The following is a 25058-nucleotide window of genomic DNA, read 5'->3' on the forward strand; positions in this document are numbered from 1 at the left end:
CATTGGAAGAGAAGTATTTGATCTGTGAGGCCTTGTGATTTATCTCCACTAGCCCAGTCAGTTACATGCAGCCCTTTCTTCCAACCTATTCTCATTTTGCTTTGTATAAAATTGGCCTTCACTCATACATTTTGCATAGGTTCATCTTCTGGTTTTGCCTGTGGGGTGGTGTGTCCTGCAGCTCTTAAAACGCTGAATTGAGCAAATGACTTCCCAGGCGTTTTGATTGTTCTCATGTCTCATATCTAATTGCTCTGTTTATCAGCTGCTGCTTCATACAGATACAGCAGGTTTTCATCCTGTTCATTACTGCAAGTGGAACTGAGGAGTCATTTTTGGTTGTGCAACCCAGGAGCCTGAGGAAAATGCTTGCTGTTTTTTGTCAGACCACCTCAGCCCCAAAAATGGCTTTTCAACATCAGAACTGCATTAATAAAATGTTTATTTAGCACCTTTCAGGTTGAAGGATCCAAAAGCACTTTACAATTAACTACACACATCATCACTGAAATGTATCCAAGCAGAAAATCAGCAGACAACTCACTGCATACATTTCAAAAAGAATGGACTTTTGGCCAGAAAGCAAAGTAGAAGCTTGAATGACCTGTCACAAACACAGTTCTGATTTTGGTTTGGTTTTTGAAGGTTTTCTCTGAAAAACCTACATGGTAAAGCTGCATTCAGACCAATTTAGCCACTTTGGAAAACTGAAGATTTGCATCAGCCCTGCCAAGATTAGAATCTGTGGTGCCAGGGAGTCTAGCCCAATCCTAACCTGACATTTAGATGACTAAGCCATTACTTCAAGGTAGAGGACATACCCAGGAAGTTCCAGTTGTAAGTATATGGTAACACAGTGCTGTTATTTCATCCAGAATTCAGCTGTTTATGTATAAACAGCCACATGTACAGTTTGCCTCTTTACAAGCACCAGGCATTCCTTCGCAGGCCTGTAACTTTTCCAGCTTTGGGGGAAGGGGAAACGCAACCTTCTGAGCTTGAGTAGCTAGAATAGTCTTTCCAGGGAAGTAGTAGAAGGCACTTGGCACGACTGATTAAAGCACCTGGAAATTCTCTCAGCAATGATCCTCATTCTCTGGGAGGACAGACATTTACTTGCAATCTTTCCAGCTGTAATGCTGGCAGTTCACAAGAAGTATAGGCCAAATAAATTGTGAGCAATGTCTCCTTTTCTACAAAAGTGTTCTCAAATGCTGGAAATGTCTCATGAACATACACAGCCCAGTTCCTCCCTGTTGCAACTCAGCAGAAGAACTTGGGCCTAAATGTGGCTTTGTTACTCCTAAATACATCTCTTTGACTGTAACATGGATTATGTTTTTCACTTCAGCAACAAAAAAATTATAAGGCTATTTTTATACAATTTGAAAGCACTTAATACAAAGTTACATGAATACACTGCATCATATGGCCTATCCTTGGAGAAAATACTGCAATACTACCATAGGGCTGTTCAATACTAGGCTTTTTCGTTCAACTTTTATCTTAATACTAGAAAATATATAAAACATTTACATGACTTTATGCAAAAGAAGGCACAGCCGGTTATAGTTAACACAAGCACAATGCTTAATATGCAGAAAAAGGGATTAAAAAGAAGCTTCACATCCTTATTAGATACATTGTTGCAATCCATTAAGAAAAGTACTTCATCAACAACAGAAGTGTTCAACACTTGAGAGCTAGGATATAAAAAAATTATCATCCATTTAATGCATAACAGATTTATATATACTTTTATATATAAACACAGTTGAAAAAATGCTAACATAATAAAAGTAGATTATCCATGTAATGAAAAGTGCAAACCAAAGTAACAGAGGGTTTCACAATGTCCTTCTCATGACACAGGAAAAACTAGCCCCTAGGAACAAAGTGTTAAATCCACCAATAGTCCTTGGCGTGATGAGGCATCATCAGGATTTCTGAGCGTTTGGAGAAAGCAGTACTGGTGAAGAGGCTCCATCCAAACTGGGGAGTGGCACTGGTATGTGACCATTTAGCAGAGTTGGAAACTGTAAGAGGCCAGAAGGTGAAAATTATTCTTTATTTCTAAGCATTCAGCCCAGAAGCACATGGATTTAGTGTTAGCAGCTGGTTCCAGGTGGTTTCAAGACTTGAAATGCCTAGACAGTAAGATATCATAGAATCAGCCAGCTTGGAAGACACCTCAAAGACCATCGATCCAACCCTACCGTCGCTACTAGACCACGGCACTACCTGCCACGTCCAGTCTCATCTTGAAAACCTCCAGGGATGGTGAATCCACCACCTCCCTGGGCAGCTCATTCCAATGCCTGATCACTCTCTCTGTAAAACATCTCTTCCTAATATCCAACCTAACCCTCCCCTGGCAGAGCTTGAGTCTGTGCCCTCTTGTCCTACTGCTGGTTGTCTGGGAGAAGAGACCAACCCCCACCTGACTACAGCCTCCTTTCAGGGAGTTGTAGAGGGTGATAAGGTCTCCCCTGAGCCTCCTCTTCTCCAGGTTAAGCACCCCCAGCTCCCTCAGCCTCTCTCGTGGCACTTGTGCTCTAGACCCTTCACCAGCCTCATTGCTCTTCTCTGGACCTGTTCCAGCACTTCAATATCATTCCTGAACTGAGGGGCCCAGAACTGCACACAGTATTCAAGGTTTGGCCTCACCAGCGCCGAGTATAGGGACAGAATCACCTCCCTGGTCCTGCTGACCACACTGTTCCTGATCCAGCCCAGGATGCCATTGGCCTTCTTGGCCACCTGAGCACACTGCTGGCTCATGTTCAGCTTTCAGTCTGTCCAAACTCCCAGGTCCCTTTCTGCCTGGCTGCTCTCCAGCCACTCTGTCCCCAGCCTGGAGCACTGCATGGGATTGTTATGGCCAAAGTGCAGGACCAGCACTTGGCCTTGTTAAACCTCATCCCCTTGGAATCAGCCCATCTCTCCAGCCTATCCAGGTCCCTCTGCAGAACCCTCCTGCCTTCCAGCAGATCAACACTCCCTCCCAACTTGTGTCATCTGCAAACTTGCTGATGGTGCACTCAATCCCCTCATCTAAATCATCAATAAAGATATTAAAGAGAACTGGGCCCAGCACTGACCCCTGGGGAACACCACTAGTGACCAGCCATGTGTACCAGAAGTCTCCATCAACCATTAGGAATGTGAAGTAGAGGACAAAGCCTGGATAATTTGTAAATGTGCAGGGATATAGAAATTTATTACTAACTATATTTTATCTAAAAGTTCACATAACATGTTTATCATCCTGGGAAAGTGAACACTGTAGAGAAATCTTTGCCATCCATTCTGCTTCCAAAAAATGTTTTTCAGTCTACAGTCTATTAATTACAATACATCCGTCTTTCCTGTCCTTCATTAAAGCTATGCAGGAAAGAGCTTTGCAAAAGTGAAAGTCAAGATGTAGTTTTAGGGCAGAAAAAATACAGTTGGGAATACAAAGCGTAGGGAAAATTACTTTCAAGTAATTACAGTTTCTCTTTGTATTCACTAAGAAACCATAAACTAGCTATGCTAGCATGTGAAGCAGAATATATTGTCACTTAGTATTAACCTGCTGCTTCTAAAATACTGTGCAAAAAACTTACTCAAAACAGAAGCCTTATATTTCTAGTTCTTGACAGCATCCTGACTGCAGTGATGTGTATTGACTAGTTCTTAATATCTGATCTGAGAAAGAGTAGAGTAGGTGGAATAAAGTTGCTGCAGCACGAGGTGGAAATTATCCCAGTGGTATACTGATATGGCCTCGAGGCCCAGCTCCATGAGCTGTGCTGGGTTTTTGTTGGCTTGAGAGAGACAGAGATGAACAACAGAGCTGTCAACTTCAAGCATCTTGGTGTATTTTTACCCCTTATCAGATCAGTCCTTTGACAGCCAAAGTGTCAAAGTGTGTAATCACCCTCCATGCATGTAATCTGCTGGTAAGAAGTTAAGTCTCCTACTAAGATGTTAGTTAATGTTATCTGTCTTCCACCATTGCATTGGAGATCACACAGCACCAGGCTCAGCAGTGTGGTGCTCTGGGTCTGGCACCATGCTCCTGGTGTGGCCAGGACTGGCTGAGACCTCCATTTTAACCAAACCAAACCTCAGGAAATGTTTCCATCACTTCCATCAAGATTCATTAAAACACAGAAGTTGATTACAAGCTCTTCCCTGACTAGCTTCATGAAGTGTGGGCTGGCTTGTACAGGCAGCCTGAGGAGAGTTCTGCCCTGACACCTACACTGGCTGACCCATCAATTCTCGGTGGGGTTGGCTGGGCTTCAGCTGTGGTTTTCATTTCCTATTTGCTGTTAAAATAAAGCTTTGTGCTCTACAGCTTGTCATTATGGCCTTTGCCTGAATCAAACATCATTTATAAGGCCCTTTGGGTATCTCAGATGGGAAAGCCAAGGCCACTCCTCACCCAGTTCCCACAGGAGATGGCCAGCGTGTGTTTGTACAAGCTCCTTCCAGGCACTTCCCTCTCAGATGAAACATCTGGCTGTTTTTAACCACGTGTGCAAAACTAAGGTCAATAGGGATTAATGACTTTATCTGAAACACAAAGGCTCCATGCACAGCTGTCCCACTGGAGGTAGAAAGACTTACTACTCCACTGTGGACTGTTCCTGAGCAAAGTACTTGGGCTAAAGCCCAGCCCTGTTCAGGCAGTTAGGCTCCCTGAAGGTTCAGAGACTAACACAGGCTCCCTGTCCAGCAGTGGCCTCCTCCTCTGTTGGTGCTGACCCTCCACAGCGGTCGGGGTGTTCACTCCAGCGGTGCCTCTGCATTCTCCAGCTGTACAGATCACCATCAGGTTCCTGTGCTTCTTGCCAGTCAGCTGATCAGCATGATTTCTTTTGTGACTCAATGAATCAGCTGTTTTACAGGAGCTACAGCTGGAGCTGCTAGTACCATCCTCAGCATCTTCTTCCTAAGCCTCAAGCAAAAGCTGCACCTGAGTGCTGTGGCCATCACAGGTTTCTTAATAACTTACGTGTTTGCCACAACTCAAAAAAACTTCGAGATTTTTACTCTGCCAATAACCATGAGAGAGTGGACACAATGCTTCCATTTTGCTGTTACATATGGAGAGGGCATGCTCAGGGGAATGTCCTTGGTTAAGGACACATGGATAATGGCAGGAGAACTGGAAATGGAGCATTCAGGTTCAGAGTATCCTTATTGTACATACAACTATGCCATGTCTTTCTGCATGCGAAGTAGTTCAGTAAGACAAAAGGATAAAGCTAGACCCACGGTACTGCATGCAACTCAAACTGCTCTTGGTTTTGCCAGAGTCCATGTTCCACCCCTCTCCTGGCTGCTCCCTGACTGCTCTGCACTCTTCTCCTGAAGCTCTGAGAGCTCTTGCTGGGTCCAGCACTTATTTGTTTCCTTCACAGAGTATGTGTGTGCATGCTGCAGCAGACACTGCTACATAGGTTCTGACTGCACTACCAAGGGTTTAAAGAGGGCACAAGTAAGTAGGCCTCTCTTTAAAAGTGCCTGTTAACTCCTGTATTTTCTTAAGCTGTTTGAAAAGTTCCAGACTAATGTGAGGAGATGCTCCCCTGATGTCTCTTCCACATGTGTTTCATTTAATAATGAAACCTATGCATTGGAAAGACCTACCTGGAACAGAGTGTTTGGTCCCTGCAGCCTGGCAGGACTCAGAGGAGCAACAGGACTGAGGCTACTCCAGAAATGAATGCTAGACAGCAGCGGGCTGGGGGTCAGCAATAGTCCACTGGGGGTCTGCAAGACAAAAAAAAAAAACCACCACATGGCATGTGGCTCAGGAGTTACAGCTGCACATAGCAGTCACCACCCCTCAAGTCTTACACATCACCTACTGACTCTATTTCCCAATGGGTTCAGACATACAGCTTGGTCTGCAGTGCAGCTGCCCATCCAGCCCTGCATCCTGTCTTCAGTGGTCAGCACTGGGTACCTGCACATTTAATATTCCTTCATATGCAAATTGATTTAATTTCTATTTGCTTAAGGAGAAGCCCAGGAATTAGTTATTTGAACCACACTCGTGCAACTGTGTAGAATCTTAGCACGTGTGCCCCAGTGCCTGCCAACAGTGCCTAGTCTCCTTCAGGCCCATTTTTTACCTTTTGAAGGGCAGCAATTGCTTGACCTGACTGCAGCTTTTGAAGCATTAATGCAATTGTGTGTGGAGCCAAAAGAGTCACTGCTGGCCTTTGAAGTTTGCTTCCCTGGTGGTGCCTCTCCAGAATGGGAGAGGTTTCAAGACAGTGGCAGTGCATGGGCTGAGGCTGCGAGAGGCAGGTGTACGGGCTGGGTGCCCAGAGGGACGGCAGAGAGCACAGCACACTGCTTGAAAAGAACCAAAGTGGCAAGAACTAAGGATCCAAGGCTTTTCCCAACTCAGAGGTGTCTCCTTCCAGTGCCGTGGTACACAAGAATTGCTGGGAATGCCCTCAGCATTTCTAAAGCACAATCAGAGGGGGAGGTAGAATTAAAACACATGCAAATCTTCATTCAAATGAAGAAACACTCAAATTATTCTGTATCCAGAGCAACGTTTATCATTCCAAAAAAGAACATGGAAGTGATGTGACAGTTTTGAAAAAAAGTATTTGGCATAATGAGGTAATCTCACTAGTAATCTTGATGCCAATTATCAAAATCAGTCCTATTTAGCAAAGCACTTAATGGAATTTGAGTGCACACTTAGCAAGTTAAGCATGTGCTTTGCTGTGCAGGACAAGTGCCTCTGCTCTGCTAAACTGGGGCATCCATTTGGCCAGAGTTTAAAATACCTAAAGAGAAGACAGACGACAGAAGACACAGAGTCTCTCCCCCTAGTTACCAGCACGTCATGCATTCTGGTACCCGCTAGCTTCCCACCAGGCCAGAAATATGAACGCCCACATATGGCAATTGCAACCAGAGGCCTCACTTAACAACTGCTGACACCACGGGCCACCACGTCCCGTTGCCAGGGCTCTGTGGTGAGCAGGCTCACAAAGGCAGGTGCCACGGGACCTGGATTTCCTGGATTTCCGAATACACCAGACACGATTCGCAATGCAGTGCCTGAGGGATCGGCTGTGCCGTTTGAGGCTCTGTGGAAATGCACAGGACTGCAGACTTGCTGCGACATGCTTGCACTGCAGTTCACAATGGGGTCAAGCAATTAGTTTAACACCAGCAGAAGAGATGGGAGAGACAAGGAGCAGCAAATATAGAAGTCCTCCCAGTGATTTCAGGTGTCTGAAAGGCAGTTTAATACAATGAGCTTGGCTGCTCTTGAATGGGATGGTTTCTCTAAGGAATCTCTGAAGAAGCAAGGTTCATGGAAAAATGCGCAGGGAAAGGACACTGCCACCTTCCTTGTGCTGACGAAGGTGGATTAGAAACACCAAACCCCATGGAAGAAGCCACAGTTATGTTCCAAGACCTGTCGTATCACTGGGAAAGCAAAAGGCATTGATGCAGTAAATCAGCAGCTGTGGTGGTCACAGGATTACCAGCGTGGTGAGAGTTGGGATATATTTGCATGACAATAAAAAGGGCAAAGAATGGCTGAGGGCCTGGCAAAAAGAAGACTTCTGACTTGATGTCATCAAGTGACATCTCTTGTCAAGACAGCTGAAAAATATACTTGACAAGCAGCCACTTGTGAACATCTCCTTTACAAATACCCTCATCCCACGCTCATGGTGCTTTCATGGGGCAGGAAATCAGCAGCACCAGTGAGAGCCCCTTTCCTGTGCCACACTACGAGCTGGTGCTCCATTGGGGCTGCTCATGAAGATTTACAAGACTGACAACACACTGAATTAGGTCAGGATAAATACTCAGATCTACTTACAGAAGAGCCTACTAACCTTAACACCAAAGATGTAAGCAGCAAGACCCAACAACTTTCAACTAAGGACACAGTATTGTGCCAACTGTACTAAGAGCTCCAGTGAGCAATCTGAGTTCTTAAATTTTTCTCTAAGAAGCTGCAGATATCTGGAACTGAAAATGCAGTTCTTGAGAGGGTCTTTTGAAAATAATGAAGAAAACTTGGAGGTGTTTATTCCTCCCTAGATACAGCCAGAGCAAGTCTTCAGAGAAAGTGTTGATTTGAAACTCAGTTGCCTTCCATTCACTCTGGAAGCATGTTAACATGCCTAACAACAGTGCTAAGCAAAAGCTCATATCCTCTGATGAGCAGAACTAATGTCTGCAAGTTCTGCCAGAGCCAAGAGCCAGCCAAAGCAAGCCTCCCAGTCTCCTTAATATTTAATGCAAAGAGCACAGGGCCTCCCAGGCTTGTTCTCCATACTGACAGCAGCCAAGCATCAAAGCCACCAGAGGAAACCTAAGTGTAAACAACACCACAGGACAGGCTATCCCTATATTATATGCAGAAATTGATGTGTCACTTCATTTTCTGCGTTCATGGAGCTGTACATCTGGTACTAGATGTGGAACCCAGTGGGAAGCTCCTACTCAAAAAACATCATTATAATCTAAGCAAAGGAACAGTTTAAATAGAAATAATTCATTGCTCAAAGAGGATTATGATAAGCAATGATGCTCATGGCTCCTGACTTCTCTGATAAAGAATGTGTGTAAGTACCATCTTGTCACTTCTAGCTGTTAGATAACAGACAAGTGCTGTCACACATACATTACTTCCCAGGTCATTAGGCACGTGCTGGGGCCTGGATGGTGTATGTGGATACAATATTGAGCACACGTGTGCTGGCTGCAGGCACACTACTTTGTCCCTAAGGAAACAGCATGTTGTAAATGTTACAAATGCTAAAGCAGAGGCTTGAAGAAAAGTGTGACACAAAATTGTTACAAGAGTAACAGGTATAAGTAATCTGCAAAAGAAGCAAGCACTGAACAAAATCTAAATCTTTCTCTGAAGCTAACCAAATGGAAAGCTGACATTTCTCTACTAAGTGTGGTACTGTATGCTCTGACATCTTCAAACCCATTTTTCTGTTCTGAAATTGATTGTGCGTATCATGTGCCCTTTCACAGTGCTCCACCCGAGGGTATTCCTCATGACCAGCAGGTGCAGTGGAAAGCCACATGAAATAACCTCTCAGGCAGCAGGACTATCTCTGGGCCTACATCACTGGAGCAGGCATCCTGCTCTGTATGTCCCCCATGACAGCAGGTGTCTCCCACTAGGATCTGATAGATCAGAGAACGCATGAGATATGGTGCCTGTTCTTCTTTGGATAATGGGCTGAACAGCAGATTTCCAGTCTAAACTATGGCTTTAGTTGTTTTGCACTGTGGTATTACAGTTACCCAAACACAGTTGTTATGTAGTTTTTATTTCATATTCATTAGGTCAAGTGTTTAGGGTGTAGGCTACTTCTTACCCACACTAGAAATAGAAGGCTAAAGGAGAGGAAAAAAGCTATGTTGCTGTATAGCCAAAAGTTTAAAAAATTAGACCCAGGAACTACCCTACACAGATGCCATGCCATCTGCCTCTTCTGTGGCAGGACAACCTGTAAAAGAGATGTGTAATGGCTTCAAGCCGGATAAGTCATCACAGCCTTACCTACCATCCTGTTAAAGGAAGACTACAGTCCTCTACCTAATTCCCCTCTGCATCTTTTGGGGCAGTAAGTACACTGGTTTATAGATGAACAAGAAAATTAAATGTTCAAAGAAATAATTGCTAATTGAGGAAAGAAATATATGTTCATGCTGTGTTTTGGAGCAGCAGTAGATTAAAGTGGGTTTGTAATAGCTCATGCTGTCATTGTGTCTGGTTGGCATCTGATGTGATTTGTCAGATTTGCTCCCTACAAGCAAAATATTGTGGTTATACCACAGTTAGAGGTTATAAGAGCCACCCAATGCACCTCAATTTTGGTTTGCCACACTTCTGTTCTTCCTGCCAAACCTAACTCCACTTAAAGACTTTATGTCAAAAATGACATGTGACAGCCCACAAAATCCTCTTTCGTGGTGACACAACTTTGTACCTCGGTGGCTTACAGGTGTGTCTGAACTGCACAAACTTGTTCTGCAGCCACCTGAAAAGCTCAGTAAGAGCAAGTGCTATGCAGGCTGAGAGTACTTGCTGACACTCTCACCTCTGCCAGGCCTTCTTGCCATGGGGGCAACAGGATGGTGCCTGCACAAAACACCCTCTAATACCTTTGGACAGGGAAGAGGTAATGGGATTCTGGATACAATGTGTCTCCTAGACAGCAAGAAGTGAGCAAGGGCTTGTAACACACCTTCATATTTATTTACTGTTCTGTTTGTTTCATTCAATGCTAGTACTTCCATCAACTGTTTGTTCAGGGCTGGGAGGGATGTTAGGGGGTGTTCTGCATTGGGATAACTTTACTCCTGGATTTTTTGACTAATTTTGCGGTGGTAGCGTAAGACAAAAGTCACCAGTGAATACACTGAGTCATAGCTATGTGATTTTCTTCTTCTGCTCTGAACTGCTAGATTTTGGTCATAGGCTTGCTTGAGAATGGGAATTTGCCATTGAAATTGCCACAAAAATGTGATTCAAAAGAACTGGTTATTCAGTAGGTCTGCGCTGAAAAGAAGCTCTAGCAAGTACTCTGATGATCTGTAAAGCTTTGGAAATCAAAACTGGCTTAAGAGCCTGTCTTCAAAACCACTTAATTTGTCCCAAAACCACTTAATTTGTTCCACATTCAAAAATTAACAGAAATGTCATGGTTTGAATGGATGCAACATCTAGCAGAGAGATCTAAACAAGCATCCCACAACACAACACACAAGCTCAAGTTGTGACCTAAAAAACCCCTGTGGTTTTCTTGTTGGCTTTTTCCTGCTTGTTTTGTAGACCTGGAGGCTGGTTTGAACTGATAAGCAATTCACTAATGGCTGCCCAACTCCTTATCCTTCCAGGCAGTCTGTGAGCTGTGCTGGCTTTTTCCACACTCATGTAGGAACAAACCCCAGGAGAAACCTACTTTCCACTCCTTCTTCAGACCACCCTCTTTCCCATACGTTTTTTGTTCCCACTGGATGGTGACAGACCCATAGAGTTCCACTCTTGGCCACATGGAGGGATGCCTGGAGACAGGCAGGTCTTACCTGTGCAGTGAAGAAAGCTGGAGTCAGGGATCCCGAAGGAAGTGCAGGGCTGTTGAGGGCGATGGAACCGATGTCGGTGCTGGAGAGAACCATAGGTGGGGCAGAGATTTCCAAGCCTTTGGGTTTTTTAGCCTTTGGGGGAAGAGATTTTGCCTTGGAGCCCGAGGAGAGGTTCAGAGGCTCAAGGGAATCTGAGTCGTGATAACCAGACTCAAGGAAGAGGCTCCTGTGTTCCGTAGGGAGGGGTGAGGAGGGAGACAGAGATGGTGACCTGGAGGAAGATGATGATGGAGATGAAATGCTGGCACTGTTGGGTAGCATTAAGGAAGATATTTTAGCTGATACTGAAGAGCTGAGGAAAGCAGAGGCAGCTGCTGTTTCAGAAGTAGAAGGCAACGATACCATGGGCCTCGTAACTTGTTTGTCTCTTTTGTTTGTCACAAATCTGATAACAGTCTGAACTTCTTCAACTGGTGTGTTTCCTTCTGAGCTCTCCTCCAGTTTTTCTGTTTTGATTGGCTTGTAAGGGTCTGGCTGGTTCTGCAGAGAGTTGATAGTGAAAGAGGAGTACAGGCCCGAGTGGATATATTCATTACGGCTTGTGCTTTTCAGTGCTGATAAGCTGTGCTTGTGCTGATCCCTGCTCTCGGAAGGCACCTTACAGTTGCAGTCCTGCAGCAAAAGGCTCTCCCTGCTGATTTCCACAGCATGTGGATCCATTTTTAAAATCTCAGGAAAGGAGACAAACTTGTATACAAATTTTTGTCCAATCACTTTCTTGATTATGTTCTGCAAATACAAAATAAGATGCTAGAAAGATCAGCATTTTAGAGGTACTCAGTACAGCATACATAAGGGAATTCACAAGGGTAGGGGGACACTGCTCCCTTATCAAGCTAAGCAGATCATTTCATGGGGCTCCTAACACTGATCACCCTTGGTTCATTCTGATATCTCTGCTCAGCCATGGAGTTCATCCCCTGCTGCACTTGGTGTCCAACAAAATCACCATCACGAGATGATCAAAAGACCTACTGGTGGTTTGTTTTACTTCTGCTTCCTCTGAAGCAGCTTGGGAATATTTTCTTCTCAGTAAAAGCAATTCTGCTGCCTTGTGGACTCGAGCCATGCCACTATTTGCATTTCACAAAAAAAGGCAAACTCCTTCATTTACGCCTCCCAAAACCAAAACCAACTACCCTGAGTATGAGGTACTCTCAGAATATGTGCAAGAGACAAAACCACCTCAGTCTCTTGGCTCCAACCATTTCCACTCTCTTCTCAGCACATGTGGAATGATTGAGTTAGACTGATGGTGGCTGTCCTTCTTTCAATGGTCATGAATTTCTGTCTGTGACAAATGCAATCACTGCAAGGGCTGGGAAGAGTACTTGTGTCCTGACCTATCCCCTGCACCCTCTCCAAGCTTGCATTAGGCTCAGGATGCTAACTGGTGCAGGCAGAAGGTTCTCATCGTTCTAAACTGACCATTGAAATGAATTGGTGAAAAAATCCCAAACCTCTCAAAGGTTTGCAGAACTATTTATTTTTTTCTTAAAGTGTCCCCTTTATGGAAAGAACTGATTCACTTTGACACTGAGCTTTTTCATGAAGGTCCTGTCTCCAGTCCTAGCTCTCCTCCTGCAAACCCAGGTATGCTGCCTGCTCTAACACAATGCCTGATATCCCTGAGGATACGTGAGCTCCTCTGCAGAGGCACTTTATGGCACCAGGCCTGGCCTAGGAAAGGGACTGGAACACTGACCACCCTAAGCCAAGTGCTGGGGCACAAAAGAAACAATATGTCCTGAGCTTTCCGTGCTAATTTCTCCCTTCTTGAAGCCCCTAGTGGAGAGTTTGTCTTTTAAGTCACCTCTGAAAAACACCTTCCAAGAAGCTTCCCTTTAGTGCAGCACCTCTACTGCACCTCCAGCTGATACTCTGCAGACATCTGCTTTGCTGTACTTATGGGAATTTATATATTTACAAATTCACTAAGAATCTAATTTGTTTTTCATTCTACCACAGATTCTGAGACCAATAGTGGAAACATTTGTTAAACCGAATGAAAAAGGAAGGAAAAAAAAAAGGAAAAATGGAGTACAAACATCACCCTTATTTATATATGGACAGATGTAATGCTAGGTGCTTGTAGTGCCTGCACTACACCTTGTTTTGTCACAAAAGCAAGGCTCATTTTGTGAAAAAATCATATGCATTTGGGTAGCAGAACCTCTTCTGCCTTTCAGCTGAGCTACTGCACTCTCTAATTCATCTGACTGAATGTCCTGGCATTTCATTCAGGCACTTTCTTGAATACAAAACTAATCCTACAGAAGAGCCCTGGGATGTAGCTTTGCATCACAGGTCAGGAGCTGTGGCACAAATGGAAAAAGATGTTTTCCAAGTTGATAACAGGGATCTGTAGCAAGGGGGAGAATTAAATTCAGCAAGCTCAGACTAAAGGCACAAAGCTGCCCTCTTCCATGCTGAATTGTACACACATCTACCTACCAGGCTGCAATGCCTATTTTTGCCCTCCAAAGGGTTCAGGACAAATAGTTAGCCCACAGGATCTCAGTCTGCACTACCTGTAATTCCCATGGCTTTGGGCATGGCCTAGATTTTTTTTTCCCTGCTAATTAGGTGAAACGTTGGATGGATGCACTTTTTCTGCACTTGGTATTACACTCTTTTTCAAAAAGTCAAAAGCTCCAAACTATTCATATGAAAAGAAACACCCCAACTGGATCTTTGTTTTCTTTTCTTCATATATGTATTTTTAAATCTAAAATAATATCTCCCCTCTGCTCCTGGCAGCTTTGAGTTATTGTTGCATCAAGCACTGGCAACTGAGATCCTCCTTGGAGCATGTGACTCCCAGCAGAAAAAGATTAAATGCATGCAAGGGTGGCACTTTTAAAAGAGGGGAACATTACTATAAAAAGAAGCTGAACGGGCTGGTGAGCTTATACTTCCTTTGTTATTATTAAATATAGCTATATTTTAAGAAGGTCACAGTGCTGCTCCTCTCCTCTGACTCCACTAGCCTTCGGCAAAGGCCCACTTAAGGATGGCTGGAGATGAAAAGGATTCAAATGCAGATTCCTCAAGCACTTTGCAGGCTTCTCTTAAATGCATAGCCTGAGGAAATCTCCATCAGCATGCAAGAGAAGAGAAGCACACAAATTAACCAGGTGCCTCTGAAATGCCACTGACTTTTCTTTACTTTTTTGACAAATAATTGAAGTTAAGGTAAAAAAGCAGCTTCTTTCTACCATCACCTCGGTGATCTGTCAGAATCACTCTGAGCTATGATGGTTCAAACCACAGAAGACAGTGACAGGCAGGGGTTTTCCAAAGAATGCTTCCTTATATTAAGGAAGACTACACCACTTGCTTGGTAGCAGGCCCATAAGTATATATGCATATTTAGTCTGGTTTTTTGTTGTTGTTTGAACTGTCTAGGTAAATTCCCTCCTGAGCAGTGAGTGCTAGTGGCTGTTCGCCAGGGCTACAGGGAGCTCCAGGTCTGTCTCCTTCCCTTCTCCTGGGAGGGAGACTGCTGGGCACATGCAGCTGCTGAAGAGGAGAAATGGGCAGTCAGGCCAGGACCAGGGGCTCCAGTCCAACAGCTTTAAAAAAAAATAATCTTGTCAAGAGACAGCACTCACTGACACTCAGAACGAGGGCAGAGAGCAGGCACTGCAGCTCTTCAGTTGGCTACTTTACTGTTCTGCACTTGAACACTTGACACTTCCCCTCCTCTGTCCCCATCTACAAAACAGTGACTACAGCAAATGTGACCACCCCAGTGTTGCAAAGTGCTTTGAAAGCTGCTGATACAAACTGGGTCTGCTCCAGCACATCAGCCGTGTCAGGGAGCCCAGGCTTATCCACACCCTACCACTTCAGGCACTCACTTTTTTAGCCCCTCCAAAAGCAGTCTCACCCAGGAGCTCTGAATCACCACCTGGAAGGATGGGTCTCTGCCCCATCCTTCTCCACAGAGCAGCTGGCTGAGCTAGCTGCCGAAGGCTCAGTGGTCTGGTTCTCCCTACAGCTTAAACCAGGCTATACTGTAGGGGGTGTTGCGTCACACGCATGACTACTCCTGAAATCTATCATGTGTTTGTGTTTTATTTTCATCAGCTCTGTCTCCTACTCCCTGTTTGAGCCATTTACAGCAAAGGTGTAACTATACTACCAGTGTGACTGAAGGATTTTAGTGGCTTGGCTCAAACCTGTCAGCTAGTGTGTTTACTAGCTGCAGGAGCCACTCAGGAGACTGAGCTGGGAAATGGGATCCACTTCCTAGTTAAAATTCAGGCTAATGAGGGACCTCAGGAGCAGGAAGACAAGATTGGCACTTTTTCCCTCCTCCCAGGAAGTGACCTACAATCAGGATGCCTGAGATCCCAAAACTGATGTCAGAGCAGGATGGACTTGTCTGTAGGTACTAAACATCCCTGCTCAGGAAAGAAGAAACACCACAGCTGTAGGTGCTGCTCTTAACTCCCACTTGGATACGTTGCAGGTTCCCTGGCTCCATGAGTACTGAGGGATGCAACACATACAGGAACACATAGGGTAAGAATTCCTCACGGGACTCTATCCAGGCTGCCTCCAGCTGTTGGGACCCCTACCCAGGGAGAGGGCTGCTCACATTCCTGTGCCTGAAGTACATAAGCTGGCAGGAGGTACCTGTGGCTGCGTGATTTGCTCCGAAAAACAGTGTGTGTCCACATCAGTGTGTGCAGGCAGGCAGATTCCACTAACATCATAGATTATGCAGTTATGCTTATTACACTACGTGTGTAGAAGCTAGATTTTGTGAAATTTTTGATGGTTACTACATTGTGCACCTGTACTGACCTTTGGAATACCAACCCTCTCATTTAGCTGGATTTTAGCCTTTCCTCACCCACCTCCATCTGGAAGGCAAAGGCTATTTCTGTGGCTGGCACCTTTGGCCAGATTCTCTGCTCTCTCCACTGCAGTTCACTGGGCATCCCTTTACTCTCACATCAAACATGAACTGTTTTATAACTCTTTTCCAGCCAAGGGTTCTTGTTTTTTCTCCTCTACCCATCACCTCTTACTGAGTATCAAATTCTTTACTCCTGTCTTTCTAGATGGAGAGCACTATATAATTATGCCATTTCAGACAACCACTTTCTTGAGTTCCACACATCACTCTTGAATGAATATCCTTCCAATTTTCTATAAAGTTATCTTCTAATGCTCCTTCAATCATACTACCAACCCGTCTAAACATGAGGGCAGTCAACTCACTGAAACTAAAACTGAAACAGACTGAATGGCATGCACTGAGTGGGGCCACAGTGTTCACAGAGGATGCAAAAGCATTGAATAGCTGCTCATCACAACAGTGTGTAACTGTGCAATTAAAGATGCAGCATAACTCATGCAAACATTAAGGTTACCCAGGAAACCGTGATTCCTGTATTTCCGAATTTCTGAGGACTTGACTTCCACAACTGCTACATCCTATTAATGTTGGTATTTGCATGTAATTTCCTCCTTCCCTCAAAAAACAACCCTCATGGGGAAAACTCAGTAGCTTCCCCCTTGTGGTGTCATCTTGAAATATTCACGGAGACTCTCAGTAGTCTTGAAACCTCTAGCGACTTCCAAAATACGTCTGCCATTACATCTATGAGAAAAACAAAGTATCTGGGCAACCTGAACAAAAAGAAACATACTAACCCTACTTATGAAGGTATCCTGCTTCTATACACCAAGCTAAAGTGCTCTGCGTGGGAATAGTGCTGACAGGTTTCCTTGCCTGAAAGCATTACAAAAGATTTCTGACTGGCAGAAGTGTGTGACATGATGGACACAAGCTGTAGGTAGAGAGAGTGCAGGATGCCTTTCCTCAATGCTATATGTCATCTGCTGCTCTGTGGAGGCAATGGGGGAAATGCATTTAAATAAAAAGGGCCGGAAAAAATTTAGGAAACAAACAAAACAGGAAATGGAGTCTTAAGATTATCTACAAACCTTTAGCAACCGTAATCATGGTAGCAAATTACAATCAAGACATGCCATCCTCTACATTTCCTGGGGTGCTTTTTGTGTGAATGCAACATAAATCTAGCCATCAGCCTCAAAAGCATGTCATGCTTGCTTTTAAAGCCAGGCTAAGGAACTTGTCCTAATTGTGTTATTTTTCTCCAGCACTGGAATTAATTTACTTTTAAGTTCAGATGAATCAGATGATGAATTTTAACAAGCCAGTGTTCCCCTCCAAGCAACAGACAGAGCCCATAAACCCCCACTTATCCAGCAATCAGTTTTTATTTCTTCATGGTGAATAATTTCAAAGACAGACCATGAAGCATTAGCTCAGTGTCAGCTGTATGCAATAGGAGCAGAGGGCAATCCAAGCAAGGAAGGCCCAGCCCATGTGCCACCATCATTTCTAAAAATCACTGCCCCTTGTCTCAAACTCACATGCTGCCAGATCACTTGGTTATAGGTCGAGAAGTCCCTGTTGATAATTCTCCAATGCAAACGAAGTCTTGTCCAGAGTTCTGCCTCCTGTCTTTCCTGCTGCCACTCCCCCACCTGCAGCACAATGTTAATCCCATTTGCTCACAGTGCATCCCATTTGCCCCAGCACATCTAGCTGCCAACACATCCATCACTGCCAACAGCTAGTGAGGGTACAGAGATTTCTGAAGGCTCCTTAAGGCTACCTCAGACTCTAGACTTCTCTTTGTTTATCCCACAAATTGGTGAACGATCCAGGGCAGAAGAGCACAAATGTCTGAGAGAGGCTTTTTCACCTCACCAGCCCTTCCCCTTCTGTTCTGCATAAGGAAAAAAAGAATGTCAAGGAGCCTTTCCTTCTCTTCTTGACTTCCTCCCTTTCTGTGCTCTGCAGTATAGACTGAACTGAAGGCAGAGGAAGCATTTAGGACTGAACCCACTGCCGAGCACTCCCTGCCAGTCTACTAGGATTCATTATCTGCTACCTTATGCCAGCCTCTCTCACACTTCAAAACCTGCAGCAACTTGCCCTGTCCCTCTGCACTCTCCCAGTAATCCACCTTTCTCCACTGTCTGGGAACCTAAAGAAGACAACGCACCATACCCACACAGTGAGATGCTCTCACTGTTTTCTGCTAAAGGAGTTACTCCAATTTAAACAGCAACAGGTGTAGGTTTGATTTGGGATTCCAACCCTGATCATAATACATGGGGAAGAAAGGAGCTATTACCTCCATTGGGTTGTAGAACTCCTAGGAAAATGGCCAAAATCCTTGTACCACACTTAGATAAAATTGTCAGACAGAAGAGAGCACACAGACCAAGAACACAGCTGTAAGAACAGCGAGCAGTTGCCTCAGCCAGAGCCTTGATGAAGAAACTCTACAGCCACTCTGGCAGATGCTGCATGAGCAGAGACAAAACGGATGACAAAGGTGCATGTGTGCTGGGGAGGGGCAACAGAGCACAGAACAGGGGTGGAAAAAAAAAGGTTAAGGCACGGAAGAAGCAAGGGAGCCTCAAGTAAGGAGCCGTTGTATTACATTGATTCAAAGAGATCAGAGAGATCTCAAAGGCCAAGTGCTGCAAATATCTCATCCCTTGTTTTTAAGCAATGTCTGTTCAGCCACTAACTGCAGATTTGGGCTCTGCCTGGCTATGCTGTTCATGCACCAGCAGGCACTCTGTCTCACTGCTCCCAGTCAAGTTTATAATCAGAGGGGCTGGAGTCATATCGTGAAGAAAGCTTCCCCATGCTGAGCAGAAGCATTTTTAGCACTTAGTGAAAGGGAATTCATCACACCAACTGCTCAGAACAGCCGTTGCACTGTCCTCACCAAATCCTTTTGTGCCTTCTCAGTCAGGCCACCTTTGAAATGTGTTAAGTGGAAAAATCTAATTTCTAGTGGACGAAACACAAACAGCTCTAATCTTGAAACCAAAAAATTCTTCTAGGAGAAAGAGTCCTTGTGAGTAATGAAAAGTCTGATCATCAAATTGTTCAGAGTTAATTTGCAGTCCAGATGTTTTTTGACTGCTGTGTTAGAATGACTGGGTAGCACCCAGGCTCACGGTGCCCTTCAGGAATTAGTGCACTACAATTAATATATGGCAACAGTACTCTGAGCTCAGTCCAGCAACAATATCTAGTTTCCTCTGCCTTGTGCAGGCAGAAAACATGCCACAACTGTGCTGAACACTGGTATTACTTACTGTGTAATATCATCTCACTGCCGTTTCTGAAAATCAAGATGAGGACAGACCACTAAGCATGGCTATGAAGTTTTCTCTTTTAATACACAAAACCTTTAACAGTCTCTCTTTTTAATATTTAATTTCTGAGAATATAGGAACTAGTAAAACCTATTAATTTAGATATATTATTAACAATATCCATTTAAGAGGAACTAATCCTGTAAAGATTTAATATTGATTAGTAAAACAATATAATGTCCAAAAAAGGCTGGAGAAACAACTTGGAAACTCCTTGAATTTACTGGAGTATAAAATTGAGAGAGGTGAATATGCAAGATATATTAGAACCTCTGTATTTGTGTTGTACAATTTTTTCCTTCTAGTATCTTGACACATTTGAGAGACTTCCTTCCAGTAACTTTCTGTTATAGCAATCTAATACATATCCTGGTTATTGCCTGTTCTCATCTTTGTGTTCTCTGTTGTACTGTTGCCACCTTGCTTTGTGCTGAAGAATAAGACCAAGGACTAAATGTCAAAGTGAAGGACAGCTTCATGAGAGTGACAGTGATCTTATGAACTCCCACTATACTGCAGAAATTTTATTTTCAGAGGTGCTAGCTACCAACAACCTCTACTGACCTCTTCTACATCATGATGCTCATGATGTCTGAAATTTGGAAGCAAACTGAGTGATCTAAATAATTCCAGATTACTGTGTTCAATACATTATTCAGATTCAGTTTTAAATGAAGTGGTCGAAAGTGGAGTTCCCAACAGCTAACAGCTCTGCACTAAGTGCATGCCTACACTATCTATCTGCATCCAGCTTCCAAGAGTGCACAAAAAAACACAGCTTGCCCTTAGAACGTTGCTGCATGACCTGTGCTAACTCCATGGGTCTTATTAGTTCTATCAAACCTCAATAGATGTATCTGTGGAGAAGGGCCAATATCCAGTAGAGCAAGGGAGAAAAAAATGCATGGAGAAACCCTTATCAAAGCACATGTTTCACTATTTTAACTTGAGATACCCAGTTCCCAAGTGAGAGTAAATTTAATGCTCTACAGCAAATACAGTCTTCAGCTGAGATGAGCTCAGTGTGAGACTACCACCTTGACAAACAAACCCAAACATATCCCTGCTCTGACACCCACTATCTGACCGGTCACTTTTCCTTGCTTGCTACTCTTATTCTGCTTCTTCATCCAGTAAGACTTCACATTAGTGCTCTCTCATGTATATTGCTCCTAGCTAAATAATAGAAATACATAATTTAGATTAGTGTTGAAGGTAAGCCAGATTTTATCCTAAAATGACACAGTAGAAAATTTCCCAACTCTTAAAAACACTGAGCATTAACAGAGGAATAGTTACGGGGAGATTCTGCTGAGGTAATACTGCAAGTCACAACTGCAGAAGTGTTTCAGTGTTGTATTTCCAGCTAATAAATTAGGACCCAATATAATTGTAGAAAACATATACCAGAAAGCCCAGGCAAGACTAGCTAAAACACTGGTCAACAGGTTCCATGGTCCAAAAGATGTGTCCCATGAAAGCTCAACCCCACCCTCTGTTGTTGTCTTTTCCTTGTTTCTGACTCAGGTAATACCTGCTGGTAAAGCTGCCACTCTGCCTGCTGCATTGCAGAATCACTGCTTTCTACCACCTCCCTGCATTGCAGAAGATCCTATGCAGGGTCTAATAATCAAACAGTTCTCTGTTATCAACAGTTGTTTTATTTGTTGTCAAAAGCTACAGAAAATATTGGGTAGTCAAACACATAAACACATAAAAGCGTAAGTAAGTGTAAACCTAGGTCAAAATCTCTCCATTTCAGGAAATGGGATGTGAGTGTTTACTGTGCAACTTTTAGCTGCCCTCTTACCTCCACTGTGATTGCATTCAATACTGTTGTCTGTTGTAAAGACTAGTTAGAGGAACTTTTGAATAGCATCCATGGAGAGGAGAAATATTAAATGGTAGTGTTTCTATGTTTTTTGTCTGCATGAGAATAACAAAATTTACCTTGTCATAATAGTATCTGAGCGCTCGGCTCAGCTTGTCATAATTCATATTAGTTTTGTTTTTTCTGAGTCCCCACAGCTTAGCCACTTCTTCTGCCTTGAGTAGCTTGAATTCGCCATCATTAGACGTCCAGCAAATCAGGTGCTCATGTTTCTGGTCTAGCAGCAACTGCAAAAGGAACTGCCACAGTGTGATTGCACTCTCCATACCTACAAGGGACAAAGGAGAGCAACAGTGTGAAAAACATTTGGGCGCAGGTGTTCCACCCAACGCTCACCTCAGTAATAAGCTCTGTGTAGGAGTCAGCCTACGTAATTGAGAAAAGGAAGCTACTATATCATTTACAACCAAACATCCACAAGACCTACAGGTCTTGCACTCCTGTTTCAGTATTTTTCCCGCTGCTCTTTTCTGAAGGGACATATGAAATAGAGGAAGTATTTAGGAAAGCATCGCCCACATAGTTCACATGGTACAGGGTCATCTCCACTAGGTGTCTTCCACTCAATGTATGAAATCACTCTTCGAAGGAACATATGGGGGAAAAGGATTTGATGTGACTATCCACTGAAACGAGATTTAAAAACTGCTGTTTGCTGTCATGAGAAGTATACTGAACCTGTTTGGATACATCACTGTGGAAAAGGAGAGGACAGGAAGACCAGAGCATTGCCTTTAATTAGAGTCCCAGAAACCACACTCCTTCCTCCTCCCACCACACACACTTGTCTACCCAGTATCATATAGCCTTTACCTATTTTGTTTTTCCATGGCTCTTGCTGTTTCTGTTTGCCAATTCAAACAGCTCAAAAGATACCACCTATTTCTCAGAAATGCTGAAAGTTCAGCATACTTAAGCACAGTAAAGAAAGTGATGTTTACCCCAAATTTCTTCCAAACAAAGATCTTTCCCTTCATTACCATATGTAGGACTGAATACTAGGAATACTTTTAACACTGACTCGAGTCTCACATCTAAGGTAATTTGAACATTTTTTCTCTGCTAACTGCCTCTGCTCCTGAGTCTTGCCTAGAATAAACCTTTATTTCAGGCACTGCAATTGAAGGATGAACTGAAGAATGACTATATTCCAACTCAGCACAGGCATATACACAGCTTAAAATTTGGGACTGTTATCACTGATAATAATTTATCATTTTCATGAAGATGCAGCTAAAACTGACCTTTTTAGTTACAGAACTACAAACTGAGATTTTTTCAGCCACTTTCAACAACATTCCCAGTCTTAGCGTGTTAACACTGGATCAAATAATTTTTTCCTGGCCTCTTTTGATTCTTAATTTTGACATGTCTAACACAAATTTGCTGCTGGTATTGACAGATTAATTCATTATAGAGCTAATGGGACTAGTTATTACCTGATTTACCTCTGTACATGTAACAATGGATATTTTTGTCTCTATCTAGGCAAGCTCACGATTTTTAACTCCCTTGCTCATTTGCTTGCTGCCTGAGGCTTCCCTGGGTGTGCAGACCACAAGAGGGCACAAGACTTCCAACTAGCCACTGCAGGGAACGAAACCGCAGGATGCTGTGAGCGCAGCTGCCTCTCCGGATCTGCCCCAGCACGAAGGAAATCACGGTGCATAAGGTACACTAGTCTGAAGAAGAATAAATTGCCTAAGCTTCACTAGTGTAAAACGAGTTAATGCTGGTACAGAACGTTATCAGTAGTTTCACAGAAAAACAGTATTTTGAGCTCTGTTTCGGTCCAGTTAATTTCTAAGTACACTGGTCTAACCAGGGTTTCCAGAATTAATGATGGCTTGACGATCCCTGCAAAATCCTAATTTCTCTTATTAACTGGGAATCCCCTCTGAATGGCAAGGACAAAAATACCTATCCCTGGTGCCCAGCTGTGTGACACGGTGACTACACAGCACCTTCCAGGGCCAATAGAGACTCCCAGAACAGTCAGAGATCCTTGAAACAGAACTGCCTATATGAATGGTTTGGCATGTTCAAAGGTTTGCATTTGCTTCACTGCATTTTTTATTACTTTATATAAATCCTTTTCCACATAGTGTATGGCAAGGAAAAAATGTATAGCTAGAATTATATATACCTGAATGTTACTTGCTTTACAATCTTTGAAAATTCTTTTAAACTGCACCATCTGTATTACCATACTTAACAGATTATTTATCTATGGTGTCCGTTAATCTGGTATCATATATACACACACATCATATATACATACTTTTTCATTAATATTTAAAATTTTGCCATTTACTTTGCTAAAAAAGTGTAGTTATGTTATATACAACCCTATTCTTTCAAAATAATCTTAGTTTCTGAACATCGTGTATTATGCAGCAATACCCTGCAAAATTTCATCTTGTATCAATTTGTAACAACTCTTCCAAAAAAGAAATCACAGAACTTTTTTTTTTTCCTCTGGTAAATGAGAAGTAACTTATATCTTTCTTCAAAATTGTATTAAAATGAGTACACATGTCCCATGCTACAAAGACCTGTCAGTAGAACTTCACCTGAGGAAAGTAAAGAATTACAGAAGCACCAATACAAACTTCACCAACATGTTATAAGTCAAAACAGTACAACACCTCAGAGACACAATTCTCTCATCCAGATCTTAAACTACACCTTCCTTCAGATGAATAGCAATAGTGGCTTTTCAGAGAGTTCAGGTGGAACGGAACTCTTTTTGCTGCAGTGTCCTACATTACAATGTAGGGTGCAACCAATAGTATGTATTCTATTATCATCTTCACAAGCTGTTAAAGCAGGTGGGACAGTGATTGTTATCTCCTACTCATCCCTGATGGCTCCCTCAGGAAGCTATCTCCGCATAATGGGCTGTCAGGGACCCTGACCCATAGAATTACCAGTCCCATTGTGAGATGCTTCACCCCAAGGGGGAGAGCCATGCATTCCCACATGGATATAATCTGAAGTTTGGACCAGCACAGGGAGCCCTTACCTACTGGATTCCCAGAGGACAAGAGGTACCACTGGACCTTCAGGTGAAGACCAGATCTCCAGGATCACTGCTCCAACAGGCCCATCACTCCAGGAGGACTGCAGCCACCATTTAATGGGACTACTACCAACACCCTGACTGACAGGCTGTCACGTTGCTTTCTGACTGTCAGTGGTTTCTTTTTGTACTGTTGCATTTATTTTTTTTGTTTCCCTATTAAATTGTATTTCTGACCTGGGAGTCTCTCACTGGTTTGCTTTCAAACCACCATATATTTTTGGTGCCCAGCGTGGGGCAGGGTACTGAGAAAAGCCAGAATTATAATTTTGTATTGCAGAAGCCACCTCTTCACTATGATGCTCAACATGCTTACATGGGTCTTGTACCTAGTTCTCTATATTTTTCCACACATGGAGAACTACATGCTGGTTGTAGTGCTCCTGTGTAGACCAGGGTATGGTATAAAAATTGCTTTATTTGTCTATTATGTCTATTGCATGATAACCTTCAAGGTAATGAACATCATTCGGAATATATACTCAATTTTGTTTGCTTGTTCTAGTCTAGGCTTCTACTTCTGGACCATCAACAATCACACCCAACCCCTGGAGGGAGGAATAAAGAATGTTTTTTTCCAGCCTTTCAGGCCTGACACAGCAGTTTTTGAAAGTATTGAGTTCTCTCTGGATGCAAAGGATGGCTGGATCACTGGAGAAAGGCCAAGTGGCAGCGCTGGGCTGCTGAGATTTGGCAGGACAT

General features: G+C 43.4%; 1 protein-coding gene across 1 annotated transcript; it reads right to left on the reverse strand.

The window, feature by feature from the left end:
• Positions 1–425: 425 nt before the first annotated feature.
• Positions 426–21961, reverse strand: ELK3 (ELK3, ETS-domain protein (SRF accessory protein 2)). Its single transcript, XM_009082853.1, has 5 exons — positions 21940–21961; positions 21334–21542; positions 11095–11883; positions 5644–5766; positions 426–2036 (listed from the first exon to the last, which is right to left on the reverse strand). Exons 2-5 carry the CDS (start codon positions 21538–21540, stop codon positions 1938–1940), a joined length of 1218 nt encoding a protein of 405 aa, XP_009081101.1. The 5' UTR covers positions 21541–21542; positions 21940–21961; the 3' UTR covers positions 426–1937.
• Positions 21962–25058: the final 3097 nt, after the last annotated feature.

Source organism: Acanthisitta chloris, unplaced genomic scaffold, assembly GCF_000695815.1.
Source record: "Acanthisitta chloris isolate BGI_N310 unplaced genomic scaffold, ASM69581v1 scaffold3659, whole genome shotgun sequence".
Taxonomy (NCBI): domain Eukaryota; kingdom Metazoa; phylum Chordata; class Aves; order Passeriformes; family Acanthisittidae; genus Acanthisitta; species Acanthisitta chloris.

Excerpts from the sequence above, each read along its gene's own strand:
- ELK3 (XM_009082853.1), bottom strand. The coding sequence starts at position 21,540 with ATGGAGAGTGCAATCACACTGTGGCAGTTCCTTTTGCAGTTGCTGCTA. Across the intron at positions 11,884-21,333 it reads TCAGATACTATTATGACAAG|AACATAATCAAGAAAGTGAT; the intron begins GTAAATTTTGTT and ends TTGTATTTGCAG. Across the intron at positions 5,767-11,094 it reads CAGCTTTCTTCACTGCACAG|ACCCCCAGTGGACTATTGCT; the intron begins GTAAGACCTGCC and ends TTTGTCTTGCAG.